The sequence below is a fragment of the Pygoscelis adeliae genome, unplaced genomic scaffold, assembly GCF_000699105.1.
Source record: "Pygoscelis adeliae isolate BGI_AS28 unplaced genomic scaffold, ASM69910v1 Scaffold621, whole genome shotgun sequence".
Classification (NCBI taxonomy): Eukaryota; Metazoa; Chordata; class Aves; order Sphenisciformes; family Spheniscidae; genus Pygoscelis; species Pygoscelis adeliae.
This window is the reverse complement of record NW_008824052.1, coordinates 759,528-769,620: the sequence shown is the minus strand read 5'-3', so window position 1 is coordinate 769,620 and position 10,093 is coordinate 759,528. Positions and strand designations below refer to the sequence as shown.

At 41.4% G+C, this 10,093-nt stretch overlaps 1 protein-coding gene across 1 annotated transcript in view; it reads left to right on the top strand.

Annotated features, from left to right (window-relative positions):
• The window catches only part of MAP4K3 (mitogen-activated protein kinase kinase kinase kinase 3), an 82,323-nt gene that overhangs the window by 70,650 nt on the left and 1,580 nt on the right, over positions 1 to 10,093 (top strand). The window contains exons 28-31 of the mRNA XM_009333724.1: positions 1,760 to 1,828; positions 1,947 to 2,039; positions 4,326 to 4,396; positions 7,625 to 7,680. Coding sequence (XP_009331999.1) covers positions 1,760 to 1,828; positions 1,947 to 2,039; positions 4,326 to 4,396; positions 7,625 to 7,680 — 289 coding nt within the window. The remainder of the gene's footprint in view (positions 1 to 1,759; positions 1,829 to 1,946; positions 2,040 to 4,325; positions 4,397 to 7,624; positions 7,681 to 10,093) is intronic.

Genomic DNA, 10,093 nt, shown 5'->3' with positions numbered 1-10,093 from the left:
CTGCTGACTTTCTTGCTGCTGAAAAATGCGTCAGACTTTGACACAGTTTAAAGCACAGTTACAAAAAACAAAGTGATCAGTGGATGGCCAATTAATGCACTTAACTACTTCAGAGTTAGTGCATTTTATTTTCAAACTCATACATCTATTTATGTAACTGTGTGACTTCAGTAGAGTCCATAAAAGTAGCACGCTGAAGAGAAATTCTTTGACCCGTAATGTCCTGTTGTCATTCTTTCAGTATTGTCTGCATCAGTGTGTAAACACAAGAAGTAATTCCTTCCTGGTTCCTTTTTTTTTTTGGTAATGTGAAAAATTTAACATTGCATTGTGCCTTCCAAAAATACTTCTTTAGCTTCCTTGAATCAGTTGTGTGTTCTCGTGTTGTGCCTATGTTGTTGTTTTCTCTTACTTGTTTGACTCTTAATTTAAACCCTCATGTTGTATTGGTTTATTCCTGTCCCCTGCTGGCAGGAGAGCGATAGTGCAATGAAACAGATTTTTCAGTGTTTTTTAAATGGGGAAAGTGTGTGCCATATGGTCACAAATAGCTTCCATCAGATACTAGTTTTCATTGTTTGACATTTGACCTTTTTTTTTTTTTGTAAATGTCTGATTAAGACTTCTTAAAAAAAGTTAGCTGGCAGAGACTTACTGCAAGGGATTTCTCCCCTTGCCATCCTTCTCCTGTTAACTTCAGCCAGTGCAGTGCATGTTTCCACATTGCATAATGTGGTTGCACAGATGTATATCCTCCAGTCCTTCTGGTGCATGCTTTCATCATGGCTATATCCACCTTTGGTTAAGATCATGCATTAGAAATTGGTTAAGATCGTAAATGTTATACCTTCTAAGACAAACAGCAAAAAAAGAGATGGAGGGACCATCTCAAGGAACACATTTCTGCCATCATCCTTGAGGAGTTTTTTGCTTCTCAACAAGACCATGGATGTTGTTATTTAACGGAAAGCTGCTTTTGTATTTTAGGTAACATGGTCTAATTTCTCATCTCTAACAGATTTAATGAGTTTCTCTTTTCTGTATGAAAGAATGCCTATAGAATCACTGGCAGTAATGCTGAGTTAGTAAGAGCTGCTTTTTGTGTAATTTTAATGTTAACAAACGAATGGACAAAAACTACACTTCTCTTTTGAGCTGACGTGTCCACTAATCACTTGTGGGTCAGATCCCCCTGTTTGCTGTGATGGAGACTGCTGCAGCTGTAACCCGGAAGAGAGGAAGGTAACCCTTCTTCTAAGAGTTTGGAGAAGGAAATAATCCCCTATTTTTGGAAGATCTGGGGATGGAAAGTCTGAAAATAGCAGCAAGAATTAAGTACTAATATAAAAGTCCCTAGCAAGATTTAGAAATAAAGGCAGAAGAAAAATGGAATGAAACAGCATTCAGGTTTAGTGTGGACAGTCTCATATATCTGCCTCTTTTTGCAACAGCAATATTAAATGACACCAACAGCGAATAATGGGAGAACAATGTACACGTGAGTTTGCTTTTGTGACATGGCTCAGAAAAGGCTGGATTAAGTCCATACTTTAATATTACAGCTTCAGTTTTCCTGTCACAGTCAACATGTTGGATAAGTGGACATGCCTCTCTAAGAGAAGAGAAATGTCACTGGTAAGATAATTATTTTAAGTAGATAAAAACACACTAACCCATTAAATTGTCTCAATCTCTAGAACTTCCATTTCAAATTTCATGGTAATTTATGTTATGAACTAACACTGTCATTTTTTTATAGACACTACAGAGACAAGTGTTGTACATGTAACACAGCTGGAGAGAGATACCATTTTGGTGTGTTTGGATTGTAAGTTTTTGTATCAACTAAATACATACGTATGCATGTATGTGCATACTGTCTGTCTTCAAATTAGGTCATACATTGAAGATCAATTCTTGGTTGACATATCCTGTTTATTGTCTAGGCTGCATAAAAATAGTGAATCTGCAAGGCAGGTTAAAATCCAGCCGCAAACTGTCATCGGAGCTCACGTTTGACTTTCAGATTGAATCAATAGGTAAGTTGGATTTCATTATTAATATTGAATATCTGGATAGACTAGAGAGCTGGGCAATCACCAACCGTATGAAATTTAACAAGAGCAAGTGCTGGATTCTGCACCTGGGACGAGGTAGTCCTGGTTATACATATAAATTGGGGGACAAGAGGCTGGAGAGCAGCCCTGCCAAAAGACATCTGGGGTTTTGGGTTGGTGGCAAGCTGAATATGTGTGCCCCAGCAGCCAAAAGGGCCAACTGTGTCCTGGGGTGCATCAAGCACAGCATAGCTAGCCAGTCGAGGGAGGTGATCGTCCCATTCTTCACTGCACTGGTGTGGCCCCACCTTAAGTACTGTGTGCAGTTTTAGGTGCCTCGACATAAGAAGGACATCAAACTATTAGAGTGTGTCCAGAGGAGGGTGACCAAGATGGTGAAATGTCTCGAGGGCAAGACTTACAAGAAGCAGCTGAGGTCACTTGGTTTGTTCAGCTTAGAGAAGAGAAGGCTGAGGAGTGACTTCATCGCAGTCTACAACTTCCTCAAGGGGGGCAGCAGATGAGGAGGTGATGATCTCCTCTCTGTTGATCAGTGATAGGACAAGTGGAAATGGTATGAAGCTGCGTCAGGGAATGTTCAGATTGGACGTTAGGAAAAGGTTCTTCACTCAGAGGGTGCTTGGTCACTGGAACAGGTTCCCCACAGAAGTGGTCATGGCACCAAGCCTGTCAGAGTTCAAGGAGTGTCTGGACAATGCTCTTAGTCATATGGTTTAGTTTTAGGTAATCCTGTGAGGAGCAGGGAGTTGGACTCGATGATCCTTATGGGTGCCTTCCAACTCGAGATATTCTATGATTAACTTGTTTACTGTTACAGTACAGAATTAGAGATGTTAACTGTCAAGTCTTTAGCATTTGAAACGCTATCTCGCGCGTTTTGCTTTGTGTGAGAAGACTCAGTGAAAGGTTCAGCACACTATGTAATGTCCTTCCCTAGGAGCAATTGGAATGAAGTAATAACCCTGGAGTCTTCCCTGATTAGGCTAAATGTCTTGGGAATATGATGGAGACCTTCAGCCTCTAAAGGAATACCTTAACACAACCTACCTAAACTCTGTGAATCACACATGGCTAACTCATTCTGCGTGTGTGTTCATACAGTCCCATTTTTATAAAGCGACTCAAAGACTAAATTATATGATATGTCACACTTCATGTAAATTTTGTTTTCTTGTGAAGAATCTGAATGAATTAGATTTGTGAAACAGAAAGACAGAATACATTTATTTTGACAATTCTCCAGTGGTTACATACCTGGATTGCATCACATGCTTTTGAAAGAGGGATGCGGGAGGATGTGTGCATAGAGGGAGGGTAGCACCAGAAGAGAAGGAACAGTGGGAATGAAAATAATGAGTTGGAGGGAATTTACTTCTGAGGAGAAGCTTTAAAGTTTCAGGCACTTCAAACATAGTGTCCCACAGAGAAGAGCACAAAAAACATTGTCGCGGAAAACATTACTTTTATGGCTCCTGTTGGTAGGAATAGGGGGAAGGAAGGAGTACATGTACTTGAAGCTGCTCACTGTGAGACCTCTGCACATTCTGTAATCCTCTCTCTGCTCATCACAAACGAGCTACCAGTGTCCTGTTCTGGCCTGATAGTGTCTCTAAAAAGCTCTGCTCTCTTTCCTGCATACCTGCCCAGAGGCGGGATGCTGGATGCAGGTGGGACACATTCTTCCTGGGGACCTACACACTCGCCCTCTCTTTGAGGAAGGCCCTAGACCATTTCCTTTCATAGGGTTCAAATGCAGGTGCCTGTCACCTGTCACCACATTTGTGACAAGGGGAAGGGCTGGAAAGTAGAGGGCTTTGTAAAGCTTTGTGTTGCTATTGCAGAAGGACCATATTAGTCAATAGTTGCTGGGAAAGTGAAAAATTTCTGCAGTATCCCTGTAATTTTTCTGCTAGAATTCAGTATATATTTTCTGCTAGTATTAGAATGAGGAGGGGTTTCCTGTTCAAAGGAAAGGACATGTTTAGGACTAGACAGAAGGACAACTTTTTCTGGTTGGATGGAATATTTTTAAATCCCACTCATTAAACAAACAAATAAATTATATATAAATGCAGCTACTTTTGAGGCAGGTTAAGCAATTCCTGTGAGATTTTGCAGTCTGTGTGGGTGAACATGATACAATAAAATATACATGCACAAATTTCAAAATTGCAGTCATACTTTTGACCTTAAAAGCACGAGTTGACATTATGCCTCAAAACTGATTCCAGTGTTCTTTGTTACCAGTCTGTCTACAAGACAGTGTGTTAGCGTTCTGGAAACATGGCATGCAAGGAAGGAGTTTTAGATCAAATGAGGTGAGTACTGCATTTTGCTTCAAATTCTAGCTTCTTATCTAGAGGATAAATGCATAATGCTGTGGTCTGAAAAAGAGTAGAACATTTTGGTAACTTCCTAGGTTAGACCTGGAAGCTGGAGTCTCATTCTAAGCATGTTTCATAAGCTACCAACTAATTAATTAAGCGATACAAGAGCCCCTGTCAAGTCTAACATACAAGGCAGAAAGCAACAAGAGACCGGGCCGTGATGCCATAGAAAATACCAAGCCTAATTCTTGGTAACATTAATCTTCTTCACCTTAAATTGCTTTGAAGACCAGTGTCAGTCCCTTACCCTCTCAGACGTGGATACCAAAATTTGGGCTTTGCCAGTGGTTGCATGCTCCACTGCTGAGCTTTAGCTTTTTGTCACAGTGTCGAATGAGTTGCCTGTTGTTTTTTAGTCTCTTCCATGTTCCCTTGCCTTATGAGTACTTTGAAGATTTTAGTGCCCAGCTTTCACAAGTATTTTCCCTTCTCAGGAGAAAAATGTCAGATTGACCTAAAGATTTTTTCCTAAAATTTCTGTGTAGTCCCTTTTTTCAGCCCATTTGTGATTTTTAGACATTGTTAAACCATTATAAGTACCTTCCCAACTCCTTTTTTTTTTTTTTCTTGCTGCAAACCTCGTGCATCTATGTGTTAGTGGAAATGCTGTGCTTTGTGGGATTTTAATGAGTCTTCTAATTTGGTTATTAAAGAATGCTTACAAACTTCACCAGTTGTTTCATCCATGTCGCATTGGCTGAGAAATTGAGCTCATTATGACTAATTGTATTTTAAGGTACACATACAGTCACACCATGCCAAGCTTAGATATTCCACATTGTTACACAACTAGATTTATTTGCACAAAGCCACAGCTGACTTAATCTGTGCTGACAGTAAGCCTGCTCTTTGTGGGAAGTTGGACCAAAGACTAGAGTCAGACTACTTCTCATTTCCAAGTCTGCAAATGGTTCTTGTGGCATTTGTGCGTGTTTGATCCCCAGGCATGATTGTCCTTCTCCCAAACACTTATAATGGTGAACTGCAGCACCCTGCTGTTAGCACAGACCGTGAGGAGGAGATGACGCCACTAGGCACTTCTCCAACTCCAGACTCTTGCTAGTAGCATTCTGCAAGGCTCAGTGGATTACTCCACCCATTGGCACTCAGTAGCTCTGATCTGGTTGTTAGAGGACGTGCCCCAGAGTGCTGCAGCGCAAGTGGATGCTTTATATTGTTTATATAAAGCATAAGGAACACTGTCTTCTTGCTTTGTTATTGTCAAGCCAAAGCCAGCACCTAAATGAAGAACAGAAGGCAGAACTGAGCTGTTGTCAGAAAGCAAGCCACTCAAAACTTTTTCTCTGTAGAACATATCTAGGGTAAGCTCTCAGGCCTTTTTTAATTCCTTCTCTCCTGGCTGTCCTGCTAGCCACAGCTATTAATAAAACAAATAAACTCATTTTCATCTGTAATATGAAAAGCCTGCATTACCAGGCTCAGATCTTGACTGTATTTGTTACTTCTAGGGAATTTTATACTATGTAGTATGTAGGAAGCAGTTACACAGGACAGAAACTTGACCAAACTAACTTTGCAGCATGTTTGTCTTCGAAGACATTATTAGTTCAGATTCCCTAATCTAATATCAGTTGGTCTAATTCGGGATGATTTGAGCTGCTTGCAAAGTTACTTCCTTCCATAACCGTGACCTTCCACAGTGATTTGATTGAGTGGGAAGAATGAAACAGGGAACTGTGTGAATTCTGAGACACGACACTCAAAATTTGGGCCAAGATTGTGCAGACTCAGCCCCACAACAAGCAGGAAGTAATTTTCTTAAAGTGGGGAAGTAATTTTCTTAACAAAGTGGGGAACTTTGTTGTTGTGAATTAAAACTCTCTTGCAAGTTCTCTGTGCCAGAAGTGAATTCACTAAGTCAGCTAATGCTACTAGCATCTGGGAAGGAGAGAAGAATCTCTTCTTTCCTCAAGAATGTGAAATGTGGCTGTCTAGAAAAGGAGCTTTGTAAACAGTGCTGCCCGTTCACGGTGTGACTTGATATCCTTTGGAGTATGCAGTGGGCTTTGGTTGACTTTATTGATTAACATGATGTTTTCTTTGGTGCTTTGGTATTCATGTGATCATAAAGATATATCACACAAGTACAATTCACCCGCAGTAAACAAAGCTCTATTGCACTAGTCTGAAATGTCAGAATACTATGTTTTCTTTTCACAATGGGCGTAAGTACCACAAATTAGACTATGTTTCTCTGTTAAGGTTTTCAGAATATGAACTTACTGCATCATTACTGTGATTCAGAATTTCAACAAAATGCATTTTTACATGCAATTTATCTGACACATTTTGGATATCTACTCTAGAGTGAGACAAATTGCATCCTACAGCTACGCTCTGGAGCCCTCAGCATAAGAAAGACACAGACCGGTTGGAGCAGGTCCAGAGGAGGGTCATGAAAATGATCAGGGGGATGGAACACCTCTCCTATGAAGAAAGGCTGGGAGAGTTAGGGTTGTTCAGCCTAGAGAAGGCTTCGGGGAGAACTTCTTGCAGCCTATCAGTACTTAAAGGGGGCTTATAAAAAAGATGGCGGCAAACTTTTTAGCAGGGCCTGTTGCGACAGGACAAGGAAGGGAATGACTTTAAACTAAAGGGGGGTAGATTTAGGCTAGATATAAGGAAGAAATTTTTTACACTGAGGGTGGTAAAACACTGGCACAGGTTGCCCAGAGAGGTGGTGGATGCCCCATCCCTGGAAACATTCAAGGTCAGGTTGGCCGGGGCTCTGAGCGACCTGATCTAGTTGAAGATGTCCCTGCCCACGGCAGGGGGGTTGGACTAGATGACCTTTAGAGGTCCCTTCCAACCCAAACTATTCTGTGATTCTATGATTTTATTTCAGTCATGGCTGTGAAGAGAATTGCACCGGTAGCTCGGACGCTGTGCTGTGCTGAGCCCTGATGTTGTGCTTGCAGTTGCTACCAGAGGAATTCACATAATGTGGCAGGAATTACAGAAAACTCTTAGATCTCATTTAAAAGTGACAATTGCATTAAATTCTCTAGCTGATTTAAATCAGCAGTAAATTGGTAACATCAGTCATAGTCAATTCTTTTCTCTAGGTTGATTTTTAAAACAAAATAAAAACACTTGTGCACTTAACATGTAAACACTTGTCTTATTTTTATTGTCTAGATCACACAAGAAATTTCTGATAATACGAGGATATTCAGGCTTCTGGGATCTGACAGGTATGAAGAGAAGTGAACATGGCATGCTAAAATAGAAGAATAATGTGTGTTCCTCCTACCTTGTAAAAGTTCTTTTTGCTTGTTTCTTGTGATTCCTTTTTTAGTCATCTTACTCATTCCTTTGTGTACATGTCTACCTTTCAGCCCTTCAAGTTTACTTCTCTTTCTTCAGAAAACAAACAAAATTTCTTCTAAAAGTGTTTGTGGGCTTCCAGAAGTACTCAGCCGTGCTAGCAAGCTCCTATTTGGCTGCAGTCACAATCTCCAGGAGTGTCTTCGTGCTGTAATTATTTTGTTTAACTTGGTGAAATCTTTACTTTCAGATGCTCTGCTGCAGTAGCTCATCAAGATCTACTTCTTGAGACAAATGCAAAAAATACTTAAAAATGTAAATTTCGCACTTTCACCCCCAGAAAGGAACTCTACCAGTTGTCCTCCCAACATGACAGCTCAGGTCTTGTAAGAGCTCTTGATAATTCCCAGCATAGCTGTTCTTTTGGCATCTGCTTTGCAGGAAACTAACACCATGTTTGCCTGACCCATCAGATACCAGCTTGCCGAGTCAGTAACTGCTATTTTAGGAGTGTCGCTGACTTCCTCAACTTTCTCTGCCCTGCTATCGAACTTTGTACTTCTGTAACAGCCACAAAAACAGCAGATGTTTTGTCTTCTGGGGAGTGCATGCTGATGTGATGGTTTCGTCAGTAATGTATTCATATGAAGTGCAAAGATAGGCTTTCATTTTCTTTAGAGAATTGCCTCTGTCTTATGCCACTCACAGTAAACTCACTCTCTTGTGGCATCTTAGAACTACTGTGGGGATGCCCTCAGTCCCCACAAACTACCAAAAAAGCTTCACATCAACCAAAGGCTTTCCCCATATTCTGCTTCTCCAAGCTTGATGCACAGCCCTGTAATTACCCATAACATCAACAGCTGTGAATGGTGCTGTGGCTTTATCAGCTAGCTACCAGCAATTTTTGGTGGCTGGGGGTTGATGATTCTGCCTTACGTGCAATACCTGATAGCTTTTTGGTAACAGGGTAGTTGTAAGTAATACTTATCTCTGACCTGAGGGTTTTACTCTCTCTGTTCCAGTGAGGTGTGTGTGGAGCTCAGCTTTATTATGTCACTTCTCTTAGTTGTTGAGAGACAGCACAGCTCAATTTAAAAATGAGTCTGACTTCACAATGGAGCATGACATTGCAAATCATTGCCTTGGAAAAATAATGTCCTCTTCCCCAAATATGGTTCCATCTATTTCTGGCTTGCACTAATAGTCTCCCAAGTCTGAGACAATGTTTAAAGACTTTGCACTGCAATAAACATTAATTCCAATTTCTTCAGATACCATTTTGCTTGCGGCTCTGTCATATTTTGTGCTTGAGCTGTGAAACCTTTTTCTAGTAACACATGTCACTTTCTAGGCAGTTCATAGGAACTGGGGTTCTGAGAAGCCAAAAAACTGACATCAGTCTGATAAGAGCTTGCGTGTTGCTTTCTCCTGGTGAGCAGGGAATGCCTTATGGCGTGAGGTGTCGTTCACTTTGTGGAGCAATTTGAGCAGAGGGTAGGTTTTCTCAGTGATAGTTTTTTTTAAGCAAGCAACGTCTCCTTGGGTGAGTGCACAATAGATGGATTTGAATTTCCCACAATCTGCCTTCACTTCAGGGTGTTTGTGGAGAAGAATTCAATCATGAACGTTGTGATCCATTTAGCAGTTTTAGCAGTTCTTGCCTGATTAAAAAATCTATAGTTTGTGAAACAGAATTGTGACTGCTAATTTCTGTCTTTTGAAGAGAAAGGTCTGATCTAGGACATCCCTTATGGTCTTTGGAGTTGTAGTATAGGTCCAGCTAACCCAGTCTCCTGTCTCCAATGCTGGCCAAAAGTGGGTGGCAAGAAAAGAGTAAGAGAGAAGATTCTGCACATAGCAATACTTTCCTTGAGGACCCTCTCAGCCTGCAAGTCTTAGTCTCTGGGACTTTCAGAGCTGGAGGAAGTTTCTGTGGATTTAGGTTACGTGGGCTCAGGGAAAGACTAGAAATGCTCACAGAAGAGTCAGCTTTGGTCATCTGTAGTGTCCAATGGCAAAGGGCAGGCTAACGACTTCCAGAACTGGCACCTGATTAATGGGTTAGCTTTGCAAAGCTCCAGGGAAGCACAAGCCCAGGCAGTAGGGGAGTGATGGACCCTCTTCGGAAGCCCCCACTGAAAGGACGAGAGGCAACAGGCAGCAAGGGAAATTCCAGCTGGATAAGAGGGGAAAACATCATGGTGAGGGTGGTTGAACACTGTAGTAGGAGCCCAGAGAGGCTGTGGGAGATCCTTGGGGACCTTGCCTGGACAGGACCCTGAGCTAGCTTTGAGGCTGGCCTTGCTTTGAGCAGCTTTTGAACTAGAGGCATCCAGG